The sequence below is a fragment of the Phalaenopsis equestris genome, unplaced genomic scaffold (assembly GCF_001263595.1).
Source record: "Phalaenopsis equestris unplaced genomic scaffold, ASM126359v1 Scaffold000287, whole genome shotgun sequence".
In the NCBI taxonomy this organism is placed as follows: domain Eukaryota; kingdom Viridiplantae; phylum Streptophyta; class Magnoliopsida; order Asparagales; family Orchidaceae; genus Phalaenopsis; species Phalaenopsis equestris.
In genome coordinates, this window is record NW_018164729.1 from 1,105,173 (window position 1) to 1,124,496 (window position 19,324).

A 19,324-nucleotide genomic window follows, 5' to 3' on the forward strand; every position below is an offset into this window, starting at 1 on the left:
GAGACTAAGACCTCACAAAAATGAGGTCAACAATTGTCTAAAAGTATTTGTACAAAATACAGCTAATAACTACTGTAGCTTGCTAAAAGGAATGATTGGAGGACTGATTGGAAGAGTAGGATTGAGAAAGCTGACTGAATTAGCGAGAAAAAGCTAAATAATCATGATATTATGATTAAGCTGAATTTTTGGTTTGCTAGATATTAAATCAATATTGGAAATCTTTTCTATAGTGTATGCTAAATGTTTTATTGTTACATAAACATTCAGTAGAGTTATCAGGATACTAAAATTAACAATTTTGTCTTTTCGTCGATCATGGAACATTGAAGAAGCACATCTTTTTTGGAGTACCTTCTATTTTCAATCTCTTGCTAATTTTTTAAAAGGTTAAATCACTCAGAATGTTTGACATTCTTACATAGTAAATGATAGAAGTGCTCAAAGTGGGCCTTTTATTGTGATGGCGATGAGGAATTTGCTTGCACTTGTGTAAAAATTGATAATTTAAAAGCTCTTATTTTTTAAACAATTGAATCTTAGTTTTTTGTCCTATGTTTTAAAATTTTTATATAAAATTTTAAAGTGCATATGAATTGTTTGATTCAGTAAATAAGTAAAATTTTAGCTGTCTTTGCTTATTTGTAACACAATTTCCTTACCTTTCTTTTGGGTTTGGCCAAAAGACACTTTTGGAAAAGGTTAAAGTGATTCAAACATGCTTGCATTTGAAAAGTTTGAGTTTCCAAAACAAATTTATTAACATGTTGTGATTCAGATATTGTTGCTTCAATCCCGTATGCACCTTCATACTATAGTCCGATGAAGTATTTTTCAGCATTATCATTACTATCATTAGCTTTATTCTAACCATTTAGGATTGATTTTCTCTATTCTCCTCCATTCATTCATTTGAAAGCCGCATGAGTTGTAACTTTATTTGCATAATTGTTTTGTAGAACTTTCGGACTTATTATCTTTGATTCATCTGATTTACTTGCTATCCTGGCTCATTAATCAATCTTGTTATTGTTGCATTTTGTACCAAATACTACATGGTCAAAATATTGTATTTTTTTTCCCATCCTACCTTGAACATGTTCGACTGTTATGTAGTAGTATAAATTTTTCTCATTTGAACCTTTTTAGTTTTACCATTAATCCATTTTCTACTACGTTTGCCACAGCATCTTAGATGGAAGTGAATTTTACATATGGCTGAACACCTGGGATTCATAAAACATTGTCTATTTAATTTCTATTTATTAAATTTACTTTTCAATTTTTAAAATATTTTCTTATTATTACATACATTCATTGTTTAAAATAATGTAATTTGATGTACCTCAACACTTTTCGAGCAATTTTGTGACGAGGCTTGCGCTCTATGGACTTTAATGTGAGCAATATTATCATATCTTTAGAATGTTCTAAATAATTTTATAGAGCTATGAAGAACATTGGAATGCTTAATAATCTTAGAGATAGATTCTATATTTAGAATACTCTAGAAATTTATGGATTGTTTGATGTGTCTAGAGAATTCTAGAATGAGTAAATATTATAATGAAGTTTAGAATGTTTTTGGAGGGATCTCCTTGGCCTATAAATAGAGAGAATCTCCCCCCATTTTTATCCTTTCATGTTTTTTTCATAAGTTATTTTTTCTTCATAATAATACAAGCCTCCTTTCCAACTGTCTTGCTTACGACTATTTTAGCATTTACAAGTGTGGGTGAAATTCCTCACTTAGTGGGATAAAGACTTGTGTTCTTGTTGTTGTTGACAAGTGTGGGTGAAATTAGGCTTTCTTAATGCTTGAAAAGCCACACATTTGCTTACTAAAAGAGTAAGGGCGTGATAGCTGGCATTAGAGATGGTTTGGTGATGAAAAAAAAAAAATCTAAGGATCAAATGGTTTGGTCGGTCAAAAACCACCTACATAGAGTCCTTGCGTCAAGGAGACATCGTCATGATAAACAAATGGAGTCTATCATACCCAAAGCACGGGGTAAGTCCACGGACGTAATATCCAGGTTTAAGGTATGCTTGATTTTAGTGGAGGAAAGCATGAGTAATTTGGGTGCACACATTGAGGAATAGACCAAAGGTTCGAAGGACTAGATGTAGACTTAGCAAAAATCCATGACGAGGCGTGTGAAGCCTTGGCCAAGTTTGAAAAGTTTGACATAGTAGATTTATATGCTATTTGGGATGATTTTATGGCGGAGGTAGCATGGTTGCGAGACACGTATGATAGGGAACTTGCTTAATCGGAGGAAAGCATGTGGGGTTTAGCCTTTTGTAAGAAGGCTATCCTTATTGGTACAACGACTCTTATGATGGGCACTTGACAGCTTGACATTCCAAAACATAAGAGCTTTGCCGGTACTAGGAATGCTCAGGAGGTAGACAACGTATTTTGATTAAAGAAATTTTTTTATATTGTGGGTATTTTAGATAATGGGACCAAACTAAATAATTCAATTCTATATCTTACCAACATTGTCTTGCTTTAGTGGTGTCAACGACAAGAATATATAAAAAGAGGTATATGTTATTTTATTTTGTTTTATGCCTCTAATATTGAGCTTAAAATGCAATTTTGTTTGTGGAATACTGAAGAGGAGATGCATGGATGTTTATGAAAATCTAAGCAACTGAGAAGTTTTTGAGTTTACGTGAAGGACCTCACTAATCTTGTATTTAAGATTCCCCATTTGTCCATTAAAGACTTTTACTTCATCGATAAACTACCACTGTCTGAGATGGAGATAAGGCATCACTAGGCACAGGGAATCTTTTTTTTTTTTTTTTGGCAACTACTGAAAGCTTAATTTATCATTCAAACTAAAATGAGATCCAAATTTAGAGAAAATGAATGCAACAATGAAAAATATGGGGGATAGAATAGGAGAGGTTTCGAAAGGAAGACAATCAAAATCATAATCGAAGTTTCTCAAAGCCAAGGGATAAAGGCAAGCAAAAAGAAAATTTTGATTGATCAAACCCTTAAAAGAGACGCTTCTGGTGTGGTGGCCCTCATTGAACACGAGATTGTCTAAAGATGAAGGCTCTCAGTGAATTGACCGCCAAACTTGATGATCAAGGATTTGGAAGTAACAATGAGGTTACTCGACCTAGTTCATTATCTCTTTAGTGAGTATTATGATAACTTTAGCCCAAGGACTTTTCTTTGTGTATGCCACAATCAACTAGAAGGACGAAAGGGCATTAGTTTATTGATGCATTCATAACTTTATTTTCATCGAAGCAACTCATAGATCAGGCCTTCAGGCCAATGTCAGAGGTAGCTCAATAAAAGTTGTCAAATCTATGGCCAAACCAATTTAAGGTGTAACTCGAGGCTTGAAAACCACTCGTGGTGCATGGATGGGCTCTTGGACTTGTTTGTGGTACTAATGGACGACTTCAAGTTGGTTCTTGGGATAGATTTTCTAGGCTAAGTGAAGGCATTTTTTGTGCCGTTTATTAATTCGTTATGTAGCATGATGGGGGGAAGCTTGTGTAGTGGCAACAATATGATCTACCAAGTCTAATGGGAAAGCATTACAAGCTATATAGTTAAGTAAAAAGGCTTGAGTAGGGATGATTAGCGTTGTAATCGAGCCGTGTCGAGTTGTGTATGTCATAGATCGAACTTTGTTTGGTTAAATCATAAACTGTTTATATTTGGTTCTAGTTTGACCGGGCTTTCGTATGTATGTTCATATTTGGTTGTTTAAACTTGTTAATGTTCATACTTGACTTGTTTATATTAATTGAACAAGCACTTAGTTTTAATATAAAATTTAAAATTTGATTTATAGTTGGTTTTTCATATAAAGCTAATAAGCAAACTAAAAATTAGAAAAAATACTTAATTTTTTATATAAAATTATTGCCAATTATTCTACAAATATTAATAAGCCAACAATTGAATAAATTTTATACTAGCATTTAACAAGTTTACCAAGTAATATAACTGTAAATAATTTTTCTTGTAATGAAATTATGTAAAGTAGTACTAACAAACTATATCTTTGAAATAAAAAGATTAAGAATAAACTGCATTCGATTTATATGCATATTGATCTTAAATTTCTCAATAAGACATAATGGGGATTCATGTGGCTGACCCCACTTAGCCGGGTAAAGTTTTGTTGTTGTTGTTTTGATATTAAATTACAATATATTGCCCTTAAATATATAATTAAATTAGATCAAGTTTTGCTGTTGTTGTTTTGAATAAAAAATGAGTTTGTTTGTGAACATTAATAAATAGGTTTGCCTATGCTCAAATTTGGTTCACTTAACCTTCGAGTTCTAAAAAAATATTCAAGCTTGTTTATTTACTAATTTGAATGAACATGATCGAGTGTTAATCGAGCCGAGTTCGATTTGTGGTCAAGTGCATTGGTCATTTACAACCCTTGGGATGAGTTTAAGTTTTTTTTTATGCTTTGGGAAGTTATCATCCATATAATATCACATCCATTAAAATATATGTAATGCATATTATCTTTGTAAAGTTATTTCCTATATTAATTATCTTTTTGATAGTTGCTTCTATTTTTGAAACTTTTTATGTATTTAAGAAATTTGGCATATATAAACAAAGTTGTTTTCAAATAGCATAAACATTGTTGCTGCAGCATAATAAATTAAGTTGGGATTTATTTTCATTTACATTATGATTTTTTAAGGATTTATTAGTTGATTATTATGTTTAATTATCCTTATGTATAATTTTATGTTGTTTGTATAAGTTTACGTTTGCTTTTAAATTTGATCTTACATGTATCCTCTTATTATAGAAGGGGAGCCTTATTTTGTATTTTGGAGAAATATATGGAATGCCATTTATTTTCAGGTTCCTTTCTATTTTATCTTCTCCCTCTTCAACTTTCCGGTGTCTCCATTCTTTTACTCATAATTGTATCATCCTAGGTTCCCCATTAAGGCATTTGATTCTCGATCCCTTCTCATTCAGTGGCCTTTCAACACTTCCACTCTATATTTGTTTAATATTAAAGCAAACCATGCTCATGTTTCTGTTGACTTGTGCTCATAACCTGTATTTACATAAAAATCGACATCTACATCGACAAGAATCTTGATTGTTGCTTTGCCGGCCATTTAGTCTTCACCAAGCACAACATCATTTACCCACACCCACACTCATCTGATAATTTCGACCCTAATATATGAGAAATGCATCCAGTAGTGATGTATTTAACATAAATCCACAAGGCTTGCAACCTCCTCTTCTTGTGAGCATGCAAATGGGTCCTTGGGTGCCTTTGCCGATGAGCTCTCTTTTTGACTTCCATGCTCCAGTGTTGATGGGGGTGTCAAGAAATCAGGTAGGGGTGGTTGGGAAAAGAAAGAAGGGAAAACATGATGGTTTCTTGGACTACGGATTCAGTAAGAAAGATAAGGTAGAGGCCAAGTCGAGCATTTGGCTGAGACAATATATTTTGTTACTGCTGTTATTGAGAGAGTGGGAGTTAGAGATGAAGTTGTGGAGAGTGAATGGGAGGGAAACGGATATGTATATGCATATAAACATTTATGTACATATATACATATTAGATAAACTAAAAAGGAATTAAAGCTGATTATTTTTTTGACCGCTTCCACCAAAACAATTCCATTACACTCGCTGTTGAAGTAGATGGTAACAACAAAGGAAGTGCATAGTAGCACATAGGTTCAGCTCAAACTCACCGCTCAAATCGTTGATCACTCAAAAGTTCTCTGTTTCATGAAGTGGATTGCGTCCACATGTCAAGAATGTCAAAATTATGCAAAAAAGTTAAATTTGGCCACCACATGAGAGAAACTCACAAAATTTTTTTATTTGTGAGATAAAGACTAAACTTTAGTGGGTACATATTAGATAAATTAAGAAAAAGGAATTAAAGTTGATCATATATTTGATCGCTTGCAAGTTTTTTTTGCCCTTGCCCACTAATGTTTCGTCTTTATCTCATACATAAATAAATTTTTGTGAATTTCTCTCATGTGATGATTCAGCCAAATTGGTAATAATTTTTGCATAATTTTGATGTTCTTGACATGTCAACACAATCCACTTCATGAAGCAAGTAAAGTTTGAGTGATCATCAATTTGTTCAATGAGTTTTGTGCCGTACCAATGGGATACTATGCTATTACTTTGTTGTTGTCATCTAATTTGCAACGAGGGTAATGGAATTGTTTTGTAGTCGACAAAGATCCTAACTGATCTTGAAGTGTCATCAATAAAAAAATGCGTCATCTGTCATTGTTGAATTAACTTGACGGCCTCTTTTGATAAGACCTTGCAAAATCTTCCAAATCTAAATTCTAATAAGGCAGGCAGATGAAAATATTACATTAATGAAATAATTTCAATGGAAGACGTCTGGTATTTAATTGGGTATATTTTTATTCAATTGTAAGCATGACAAAAAAAACTGTTAACAAGAAGATGGAACCATAAACAAGGCATCATAATTACTGAGGCTGGCCAGAAGAGCAGCTGAAATTTGTGTACGTTGGAAGTGCTGCTTTCTACACCGGATAAGTCAAACTTCAAAGAAATTCATGAGTTCTCAATTGACAGTGGACATAACATTGATTTTATAGGTAATTTGCTTGAAAAAAAAATTCTGGAACAGACTGGATAGGCTTATGACCATCTAGTGGCCCAGCTTGTCTGCGTAAGTATATTCAAGCCTTGCCAGGACAATGTATAAAGCATGAATATATGTATTATTTTTCATGTATTTAAAGTACAGATTTGTATTATGAGCATATTATAATTAGAACTTTGGCAGTGTTGTTGATATTGTGGGTAATTGCATGTCTTTAATGATTTCTAGAGCTGCTGAATTGTTATTTTCTTTGCAGACCGCAGGTGACAATAGCAACTGCCATAGTATTTTGTCATCGGTTTTTTCTTCGCCAATCCCACACAAAAAATGACCGGAGGGTTAGTATTTCATTCAAGTTGACGTTCTTCATTTTTTTAATAATTATTTAGTTTTATTTTAAACAGAAAGAGAAAATTTCCAAAATTTTAGCTTAAGCAGCCTCTCAATTAACCTCATTTTATATGTTATTTATGCGGCATGATTTCAACCTCTTATAAAATTTCCAACTTCGGCTTGCATTTTATGCCTTTAATATTGCCCGGTGTTATTCAAGTGAATTTGAGCTACATTAATATGGTGGATTGCTTCAATAACTTGTTATTATTGTGCCTTTTGGCTGTCAAATTCCCAAATGTTCATCAAATTGAAATTCAGACAGTCGTTTTCAATAGCAAAGATGGGAAATAATACAGTATAATACATTATTTTGGCATTAATTATCTTCAATTTCACCTGAAAAAATGCATGTTCATGATTTTTATGTTTACAATTAAACACATTCAATTTTCTTTGATATTTTCATGTTTGCTCTATAATACACGCCATATCAGCACTGCAATTATTTTCATAAAATGCAACAATTGATTTTAAACATAACGATTTCAGATAAGTTAGCTTGCCATTTCGAGAAATTCAATTTGAAAGGAACCATATGTTTATAGAAGTGTAGGTTTTAACTCATTTCCCATTGAGCTTGTGAGATTTGTGGAAAAGAAAAACATGTAAATCGTCATACTAGGATTATGTTCCCAATCCAAAATTTTCATCAAAAACAACTTCCTTGATTGGCAGATTCAATACTAACTTGATCCACTTTTTTTTTTTTTTAATACAGTTGCCACTTGCTAGGACAAATTTTGCAAGTATTAATTACTCTATTAACATTGGGCTTTTCTTGTAGTATTTGCCAGGCTCCTTTCAAGATTAGTTGTCTTGAATTTTCTTTGCATGCATGCATGCTTGAGTTTCTCATCTGTACAACTGTATCAAAATCGCTCAAGCTCAATGGGGATTGAGTTAAAACTTACAACAACAAAACAAAGCCTTAATCCCACTACGTGGGTTCGGATACCTGAATTCTTTTTCTCCATTGCGTCCTATTTAGTGTCATATTTTCATTCAGCTCCATAGAGCATTGCAGGTCTCACAACCATTTTATAAAATTTTTCTTTCAATATAAGCGGTACTTTTCTATCACAGAAAAGGCCCGAAGAATTCCTCCACTTCAACCAACCAGCTTGAATTCTACTATTAACCAGCCACATTATATGACCGTCGCTCTGAACAACAGACCCGAGATATCTAAATCGTTCGCACCTTTAAATAATTTGATCACCGAATGTTACACTTCTGTCACTAGAGCTACTACTACTAAAATTACATTCCATGTATTCGGTTTTAGTTCTACTCCAATGAAGGCCTTTAAACTCTAATGTAGACCTCCATAATTCAAGTTTTTCCTGGGCTTTTTCTTTCGTCTTATCCACGAGAAGGATATCATCAGCAAAAAGCATACACCAAGGTATATCCTCCTGTAAATGTCCAGTAAGACCATTCACAGCTAAAGCAAAAAGATATGGGCTTAAAGCTGATCGTTAATATAATCTATCATAAATAGGAAAATAATTGGTCAATCCTTCTTCAGTTCGAACAAAAGTAGCAACTCTAGTATACATATCTTTAATGACTTATATCTTTAATGACTTATCTTTAATGACTTGAATATAAGTCATATCAACTCCTTTATTCTCAAGAACTCTCCGAAGAATATATCTTGGAACTTTATCGTAAGCTTTTTCTAAATCAATAAAAATCAAATATAGATTCTCTTTATTACCTCTGAACTTCTCCATCAAACCTCTCAATAAATGTATAGCTTCGATGGTAGACTTGTCCGACATAAATCTAAATTGATTATGAGAAATCTTTGAAATACGTCTTAACCTATGTTTAATTACCCTCTCCCATAATTTTAAATTATGACATCAACTTACTTAATTCTTCTATAATTTGCACATCCTTTATAATTTGCACACTCTTGTGCATCCCCTTTATTCTTAAAAATTGGGAGCAAAATACTCTTCCTCCACTCCACAGGCATCTTTTTAGTCTTTAAAAGAATATTAAAAAGTTTAGTAATCCAATAAGCTCTTAAATCTCCCATATATTTCCACACTTCAATCCACATTTCAATTGGGATACTATCAGGTCCTACAAACTTTCCACCTTTAGTTTTCTTTAAAGTCTCCTTAACTTCTTTTTTACTAATGCGACGATAAAAATGAAACGATTTATTATTATTAAAGATATTATGTTTAAACTTACACTTATATAAAATTATGGTTCCCTTCCAATTGATTTGCTTGAAATAACAAAACTAACTTGTATGAAATCGTTATTTTTCAAATCAATTATTGCATTTTTTTTAATTAGTTGAGGTGCTGATGTTGCATTTATTATATAACAAACATGAAAATTTCAACTTAAACGTGTTTAATTGTAACTTAGATTAAGGAGATTGATAACTTAGGTTTTAAACTTTGGTATTTTGGTAAGATTCGCACCAGAAATGATGGTGTAATTATAGATAAGTGTTTGAAAGATAATATTGTAAAAATTAATAGAGTTGAAGATTAAATTATAGCCCTTAAGATTATCATTGAAACTAAAATTTTTAATATTATAAGTGTTTATGCTCCTCAAGTAGGTTTAAATATAGAGTCTAAAGATATATTTTGGAATGAATTGAAAGGCTTAATACAAATGATACCTCTTGAAGAAAAAAATTTTATTGAAGGAGATTTAAATGAACATTCGGTAGAGTGGTAGAAGATTTCAGAAATATTCATGGTGGCTATAGTTTTTGAGTGACTAATGAAGAAGGTAGAGTCATTTTAGATTTTTTTTTATTGTGTGGATTTTGTTATTACTAATATTTTATTCAAGTAAAGGGATGATCATCTTATTACTTATAAGAATAGATCTAATAAAACACAAATTGATTATTTTCTTATGAGAATAAGAGATCATCGAGATTGTAAAGATTGTAAATGTCATTCTAAGTGAGGATTTAATTACCCAACGTCGTTTATTAGTTATATATTTTAAGTTGAAGAGTTGTAAAATAAAGAATAAGATGAGGGAACCTAAAATACACAAATAAAATTATTTTTATGAGTAAAATTTAATATTTAATATTTAGGATGTTCATGATGATGCAAATGCTATGTGATATAAAGTAACAAACACTATTAAACAAGTAGCAAAAGATGTACTTGGAGAATCAAAAGAAAAAAGTTTCTATAAATAAAAATAGTTGGTGGTGGAATAATAATGTGTAAGAAAAGATAAAATATAAGAAGTTATGTTATAAAAATTGATTTAAAAATAAAAGCTAAGAAAATGAGAAAAAATATCAAACAACCCGTAGGGAGTCTAGAAGAACAATTTGTGACGCTAAAATTCTTCTTTTAATGATATTTATAATAGATTATATACTAAGGAGAGTGAAAAATATATGTATAAACAAGCCAAACAAAGAGAAAATAAAATTAAAGATTTAACTCAAGTAAAGTGTATTAAATATGAAAAAAAAAAGTGTTTTTCTTAGAAAAAGATTTTCAATAAAAGTGGGCGAGTTATTTTGATAAACTTTTTAATGAAGTTTCTGAAAATACGATCAACCTCAGTGATCTTAATATGATTAATAATAAAACGTTTCATTTTTACTGTCGCATTAGTAAAAAAGAAGTTGATGAGGCTTTAAAGAAAATTAAGGGTGGAAAGTTTGTAGGAACTGATGATATCCCAATTGAACTATGGAAATATTTAGGAGATTTGGGAGTTCTTGGCTTACTTAACTCTTTAATATTATTTTAAAAACTAAAAAGATGCCTGAGGAGTGGAGGAAGAGTAATTTGGTCCATATTTTTAAGAATAAAGGTGATGCACAAGAGTGTGCAAATTATAGAGGGATTAAGTTAATGTGTCATTCTTTAAAATTATGGGAGAGGATAATTGAATATAAGTTAAGACGTATTATAAAGATTTCTCATAATCAATTTGAATTTATGTCGGGCGGGTCTACTATGAAAGCTGTACATTTATTGAGAGGTTTGATGGAGAAGTTCAGAGATAATAAGGAGAATCTACATTTGATTTTTATTGATTTAGAAAAAGCTTACGATAAGGTTCCAAGAGATATCCTTCAGAGAGTCCTTGAGAAGAAAGATGTTGATATGACTTATATTCAAGCAATTAAAGATATGTATACTAGGGCTTTTACTTGTCTTCAAACTGAAGGAGGATTGACCAAATATTTTCCTATTTCTGTTGGATTACATAAGGGATTGGCTTTAAGCCCATATCTTTTTTGCTTTAGTTATGGATGGTCTTACTGGACATCTACAAGAGGATGTACCTTGGTGTATGCTTTTTGCTGATGATATTCTTCTCGTGGATAAAACGAGAGAAAAAGCCCAAAAAAAACCTCGGAAAAAACTTGAATTATGGAGGTCTACACTGGAGTCTAAAGGCCTTCATTATTAAAAGGTGTTAACGATTTAGATATCTCGGGTCTGTTGTTCAAAATGATGGTGATATAGACGAGGATGTTAATAGTAGAATTCAAGTTGGTTGGTTGAAGTGGAGGAATGCTTCGGGCCTTTTGTGTGATAGAAAAGTACTGCTTAGACTGAAAGGAAAATTTTATAAGACCGAGATGAGAATGATTAGGGGAATGAGTGGCTTTACACTTAGAGACAAAATGTGAAATGAATTTATTCGTGATAGGGTTGGTGTAGCTCTTGTGACGGACAAAATTAGAGAAGGAGACAAAATGGACAAAATGCGAAATGAATATATCCGTGATAGGGTTGGTGTAGCTCCTGTGATGGATAAAATTAGAGGAAGTCGTCTTAGATTGTTTGGTCAAATTAAGCGTCGACCATCTTATGATCCAATTAGGAGAGTAGATGTTTTAGATTCGACTTATGCTAAGAAAGGCAGAGTTAGACCTAGGAAGACTTGGGCTTATTGTATTAAAAATGATCTTAATTTTATCTTAATTTATTATAACTAAATGAAAATATGACGCTAAATAGGACACAATGGAGAAAAAGGATTATGTAGCCGACCCCACGTAGTGGGATTAAGGCTTTGTTCTTGTTGTTTTTGTATGTGTTTAATTGTAAGCATAAAACTCATGATTTATATTTATTTTTTCCAGGTGAAATTGAAGATACTTAATGCCAAAATAATCTATTATGCTGTATTATTTTCCATCTTCGCTATTAAAAGCAACTACTGTTGAATTTTATTATGATGAACATTTGGGAATTTGATTAACTGTTGTGCGTTTAGCATATAATTGACATTAAGTTGGCTACAGATCATTAGTTTTTTTTTGTGCTGAGCTTAAGAGAGATTCCAATATAGGTCTGATGAGCATATAATGGAGCCTATTCAAGGGATTATTAACCATAATAATAATGGTTTATTATGGTTTGAAATTGATTTACTCAAAATCAGCTGAATTTGATCTACTGTAATTGTTCTGGATTCATTAACATGAATATAAATCATTAATTGTCATCAACGATAATAATTTTAGTTCTCTTGCTTACCTTCTGTTTATTGTGTAGTGTTTGCTTGCACAATGCAAAAGAAATTTAAACAAACTAATGAACAATGACTGAAGAGAGTAAGCTCGAGCTCAGAATTGGGTGGGTTTATATTGCTAGATTGAGAAAAATTATTTGATGATGGTAATCATCAAGAAAGTCAGGTGCATCGTGTTTTAACTTAGTACCTATGATCCAAGAATCATTGATAGCAATATTCTCGCTAATGTGTAAAGTTTTATTGTTGTTTGGAAGAACTAGTGAGCACAAACCCTGTAATTAAGTATATTAAGAACAAGTGGTGAAGAAAACTCTTGATTAAGGATATTTATTCATTTTCTCAATTTATTATATAGGTGTTCAAGTAAATTTTCTAATCAACAAAAGAAGGGCGCCAACATAATGTAAGTCCATCACATAGTCAGTATGACACAACATAAGATTGATAAAAAGATGTCATATACAATGATTTGGAGCATGCAAGTCTTATAGTCTTTGGGACATGGACTGCTGGATGATGGGAAAATCAGCTCTACATCACACTCTCAAGGTTGAAACTGAAGTAGCTATTCCATGAGAAGAAATCATCTTATATTTTTTGAATATCTAGGGAAAGTTGCTTTTGGGACTAGGGATCTATAGCTAAGTGAACACACTCTTAAATGCTAATCATAAGGAATAAAGCTTTTCAAAATCTAAGAGCATGACATGTGCTCTCTCGATAAAGGATGGTTCTAATTCTACTTAAACATATTAAAAACATGTCATAATTCTACTTGATTTTGTTACGTCAAGAAGGCTAATATTTTATGAAAAAAAAATAGCCAACGCAAATGGATGTGTGCTGCTGTAGCTATAAGAAGCAGAAGAGGTAATTATGTTTGTTGAAATTCGATAATCCAAACAACCAATTTTTCTTCACTATTCAGCAAGTTATGAATTATTAACATACATTTCAAATTTGAGGGGGAGTGTTAAAAATTATAATAGGAAATAATTTATTTATATAAGAATGTATGAGGAATAATTTATTTCCTTAATATAAGAAGATATTTCCTTTCCTATTTTATATTTATTTCTTTTGATTAAGAATTATTTGTTTTCCTATTTTATGTTATTTCTTATATCTTCTAATAATTAATGTGAATTAATTATTGGAGATATCAGGTAATATATTTTTTCTTTCATATCATTTTCTTTTTATTATTTTTTCTATTATAGGACTCTTGTAAGTGTTATTTATACCCTCGTTCATATTAATGAAAAGAAGAAATATTTCGCATTATTCTGAATTTTGACATGATATCAGTGCAAGGTTTCGTACTCTAGTCACCGACCCTCCTTTGAGAATTGTCGGACTCCCTTCCTGCCATTCTCTGGGCGGGAGGGGAGAGATACTCATCTTGATATTTGAAACGACTATTTTTTCTTCTTCTACAAATCCCTAATTCCCCACCGCTTCGTTAGGCTACAGAAGCCATGGAAAGAATCATAAAGATCGCTTCCGTGAGTTCGATATCGATGCTGCCTCGGAGTGCGAACCAGAGGCACTATCCGTATCGCTATCTCCAGGTCCGCCCATCGGCGTCAACCTCAGCAGCATGGTCGTCAAGCCTCCAGCCAACAATAGCGGATGGAGCGATCTTGACATCAGTTATGACACCGATGATCGCCATCGCGGTCACTCGTCGCATCAACACCGACTTAATTCTCCGCAAGATGTTCATCCCCGTGATTCTCCGTCGTCCAGACAACGCCGTGGGGGCTACCCGCCTCATCATCATCTCGTCGGAGATATCGCTTTCGTGGATTGAACAATGCCAGCAAAATCCATCGTCGGCTCTTCCTCCTGCAGTATTTTTTTTTCCCTGCCCAAGCATCAAGGGAGGGGGGGATTGCGTTTCCAACCGGCCATTTCTTATGAATTATTTTTTTTTCTCTGGTCCAAGTGTCAGGGGGAGCTCTGATACAATGTTGAAATTCAGAATAATGCGGAATACTTATTCTTTTCATTGATATGAACAGAGGTATAAATAACTCTTACAAGAATCCTATAATAGGAAAAATAATAAGAATAAAATGATATGAAAGAAAAGATATATCACCTGATATCTCGAATAATTAGTTTATATTAATTAATAAGAGGTATAAGAAATAACATAAAATAGGAAAATAAATAATTCTTAATCCAAGGAAGTAAATATAAAATAGGAAATGAAATATTTCCTTAATTTAAGGAAAGAATTTATTCCTCATAACTTCTTATAGGAATAAATTATTTTCTATCATAATTCCTAACAATGTTATTGTGCTAGGACAAACATAAACTTTTCATAGGAACCTTATTGTGCTAGAATAATGCGGAATTCTAAGAAATTTGGTAGCAGTAAGTCCGACAGAAGCACATGGGATTTTCAACACTCTCCATGGAAGCATCAACTAATCAAAGCTTGCCGGTCTTTTTTTCCAACAATGGCCTGGGCAATTATTTGGTCAGAGTGTCAGTTGTTTGTTCTTGAGAGACAATATAAGGGAATGTAGCGTGTACCATCTTCAATTGTTTCCTTTTGATGAAAAGTCAATAAGCTTTCTTGTTTTCTTAGTTCATATTGGGCATGATTATGGGCAATATTGATGGCAACTTTATTGCCACAACAAGTTCTAGTGGCTCTTGATCATAACTTGAAATTGTTCAAGTCGTTGTAGTCATGAATCTACTAACCCTATTTGCCAATGGTCTCAGCTCATCTTCAAAACTACTTCTAGCTATAACATGCTATTCACTACTCTACTCAATCTTGTGTCGAACGATTCTCTTCAAATTTAGCCAAATTCCAACCCAATACTAAGCTTTAGCTCAAGGCTTCTTTCTTGAGGCAATTTAAGGGTACAACATAAACTCCTCTATCACAAATGGAAGCAAGGGATCCTGCCAGCTCCAAATATGTTTTAAGCGCATTCTACTTTTAAGGTGAGCCAAATAGGCTTTGACTACCTTGTGTTACTTCCACAATGCTATGCTCCGCATTGCTAGATTTAGTTATTGTTTTTTTTTCCGATAAAGTAGCTAAAAAGTTTTGTTGACCGGTGCATTGATGGGACTAGGTTTGCAAACATAGAATGCGAAATATATCTGACTCCTACCGATGTAGTTTATATGAACTGTAAATAAATTATTGAGCATTGGTCCTGCACAGCTGTGACTAGCAATAAGGATGGGTATGGTGGTGGCTGTCCTCTACATATGCTCAACTCTTCGAATCTTCTATTGTAAGAAGTGATGGAAAGTTGCTCCTAATGAAACCTTGGATATATAATCTGAGGTTTGTTCTGAGGCAGCATTAAAAGAAAAATTGTCCAGGACTGAATTGCTATGTTCCCAGATACATGTACGATTGTGGCATCCTTGTATTTTATTCGCTTCTGGTTAAAAGCCCCTTTATGATTTTCACATCTACTCATATTGATTTAAGCTCTTTCGCCATTTTAGTGATGCTGAATTGGAGCAATAAAACTCTCCAACACATGCCTTTCTAAATGTTTACATGAATGGCACAGTTATTTTGCATCTTTGACTGAAGCTTTCTTAGCAGATTTTGCACTTGAACATTCACTGTTGTAAGCTTAATATCTGATTTGTTGCAGACAATAGCAACAGTGTGCATGTTCCTTGCTGGAAAGGTTGAAGAAACTCCACGCCCACTGAAGGATGTAATTCTTGTTTCCTACGAAATCATTCATAAAAAGGATCCTTCTGCTGTACAGAGAATCAAGCAGAAGGTACCCTTGAGTTTTTCGTTAATTAGAATACAGCCACCAAAAATGAAATGGTACTTGTGTCTTGCACACTCATATCCCTCTAAGTTTGTTTCTGTTTCTATCGAATTATTGCAGCATTTTTCCTTCCCTATTTTGTCCTTTTTTTTGCAAAGTATATGGACTGCTTTGTTTTTTTTCTCCTCCTACTTTTTGCTTAGTGCTGCATCACTTTTGTTTTTCAGGAAGTATACGAGCAACAGAAAGAGCTTATTTTATTGGGGGAAAGGCTTGTTCTTGCTACCCTGGGTTTTGATCTAAATATGTACCATCCCTATAAACCCCTTGTCGAAGCAATTAAAAAGTTTAAGGTGGCGCAAAATGCTCTTGCTCAAGTGGCATGGAATTTTGTCAATGACGGGTATGATAGCTTTTTGTTCGGGATAGTTAACTCTACCTTAATTTTTAACCTTTATTTATTTATTTAACCATATCATGAAGGTTGCGGACCTCACTATGCCTACAATTTAAGCCCCACCACATCGCTGCTGGTGCCATCTTTCTTGCTGCCAAATTTCTTAAGGTGAAGCTTCCATCCGATGGAGAGAAAGTCTGGTGGCAAGAATTTGATGTCACACCACGACAACTTGAAGGTTGACTCTACCATCAAATCATTTTGACCTCCTAAACTTTGAATCTTTTGTTATATCCCAAAAGAATTTCATTTTCTTACTCATAGATGTAAGCAATCAAATGTTGGAGCTTTATGAGCAAAATCGCTTAGCCCAACCATCTCATGGTAATAACGAAGCTGATGGAAGCTCTTGTGCTGGACCCAATCATCCTACAGGGGTAACCTCAACTGTCAGTGAGAGCTCTATATCTTTAAATGCAAGGCAGGGAACTCATCCAACCCAACAAACGAGGCCAATTGTAGCTCAACAGTCTAACGCAGATGGTGACCGTATTGGCTCCCGGAGTGCCTGCAGCCATAGCAATGACCACGGCAGTGTTGATAGTAAAAGCGGTGTTTGGGACCATAATATGGATGGTGATGGGAAAGATAACTCGAATCACGAGGCCGAGCTGGTTTCTCGCCGCTGGGAATTGGCTGCTGATGGTTTTAGCTCTTCTAAGCTACTTAATGAGGAAGGACTGTCTGACGATAAGGACAAGTGTATGGAAACTATCACGAAGATTGATAAGGACAAAGTTAAAGCCGCTCTGGAAAAGACAAGGAGACTTCGGAATGATACAAACAAGAAAAATGAGATTGTGGATGATGATGATCTTATTGAAAGAGAGCTTGAGAATGGAATTGAGCTCGGTGTGGATGATAAGAGACATGGCTGGCCAAAGCCCCTCCATCCTTTGCAGACGAGCATGAAACCAAAACATTTCAAATCTGAAAATCCAAATGTTGATAATCGGATCCGGGAAGAGTTTGCTGAAGAAGGGGAGCTCTCTTCCCTCGATGATCATGATCATCATTCTCTTAAGTTGCAGAGTAATAATGGAAAAGTTTCGGCTGCAAAGAGAAAGCCAAATGAGAAAATATGGTCGGATCTTTCAGACAGGGACCATAAAAGGGTGAGGAAAAGTTAACTGATATATGATACTGTTGGTATCAAAATGGTATTTTTGTTTCCATTTCTTTTAGTCTCATTATATCTCAAAGTTGGGGGAAAAAAAAAAAATACAATCCACTATAAATTACTGCTCAGCGATGAAGAGTTTATTTCTAGAGAGTGCATCACTGGTGATGGGGCATTCTTATTCTTACAAGTGCTGATGGTTTGAATCAGGAGGAAAGGAAGGAGTGCGTGGAACTCGTCGGGCTTCATCTCCTGAGAGAGTAGGCTAAAAATCTTCTATGGCTTGAGCTTATTTATTAAGTATTATGCCTGATATAGCTTCTATTTTATTTGTAATTTTTTTGGAGTTTTTTGCTTCCTATATTTGCTGAAGTGTAATTTCCACTTGTGCGCACAACATAATTGGGGTTTTGGAGCCTGTGGCCTGCTCTTTTGATTTTTACACAGTTCCTTTTTTGTGCTGTGAGTGTGAGTGCAGTGATGGCTTCATTGGGTATTTGGAAGCCATATATTTTTTAAGGACAGTTTACATTCATAGCACCAGAAACATTGCTATTTACAAATCTAACATCCTTTTCATCCATTTTTTTTCTAATTCTCACTTAAATATCAATATTCATGATAAAACCCCAACCCATATCTTTCATTTTTTATCAAGTTCTCAATGGGTTGATCGTGGCATGCGTAAATACATCGGTTGGTGGTTCAAAAATATCACATGGACTTTATATTTTATAAACAACAATGTTTCGGATGCTATGCATGTAATTAGCTGTTGTTGTAGTAATGCATTTGCGACTCGTATATTATAACGAGATTATTAGATGTTTTACATTTTAAAAGTGTATTAAAAAAACAACTGTAATTTAAGAAGTTTATATAAAAGGACCATTTTTGCGGATCATGTTTGGTTTAAGTGATGCATTGTGCTGTTAATCTCCCCCCGACTTTGTTTATATATATATATATATATATATATATTTAATTCACTTGATGGTTTGTTTTGTTTTATGGTTAACATTCATAAAATATATTTTATTCTGCTGCAGTTTTCAAGATATGTGATTGCTCAATCGTCCAATAATCGTAGCCATAATTATTTTTATTTTGCTGCAGTTTTAGGGTTGCTGCGAAATCTCTTTTGTGCTAATGTGGACTCCAAATGTGCTATGTTCCCTCTATCACTTGCCATGGGCAGTTTTTAAATATTGATCGTCTCTTTTGCTTCATCAATGATAAAGGCCCGGCCATTAAAAAAAAAAAAAAAGAAAATTTATGTGCCTCTAGCCTCTATATGACATAAAGGGAATTGGGCGGAATTTTTCTCAGGGACTGCTTTTATTTAATATTTCCATCTGGATTCTAACTTCAAAAAGAATATTGGCGCCTCGAAAGTTTGATAAATTAATTTACAATTGGTGACATGGTACTT

At 33.4% G+C, this 19,324-nt stretch overlaps 1 protein-coding gene across 2 annotated transcripts in view; it reads left to right on the forward strand.

The window, feature by feature from the left end:
- LOC110024980 (cyclin-T1-3-like) overlaps positions 1-18,334 on the forward strand; it is a 37,461-nt gene extending 19,127 nt beyond the window's left edge. For both annotated transcript variants that reach the window (XM_020725194.1, XM_020725195.1), the window contains exons 3-7: positions 6,898-6,979; positions 16,187-16,321; positions 16,543-16,718; positions 16,799-16,950; positions 17,037-18,334. In XM_020725194.1, the coding sequence (XP_020580853.1) occupies positions 6,898-6,979; positions 16,187-16,321; positions 16,543-16,718; positions 16,799-16,950; positions 17,037-17,902 (1,411 nt within the window). In that variant the 3' untranslated portion in view covers positions 17,903-18,334. The remainder of the gene's footprint in view (positions 1-6,897; positions 6,980-16,186; positions 16,322-16,542; positions 16,719-16,798; positions 16,951-17,036) is intronic.
- The last annotated feature ends 990 nt before the right edge of the window (positions 18,335-19,324 follow it).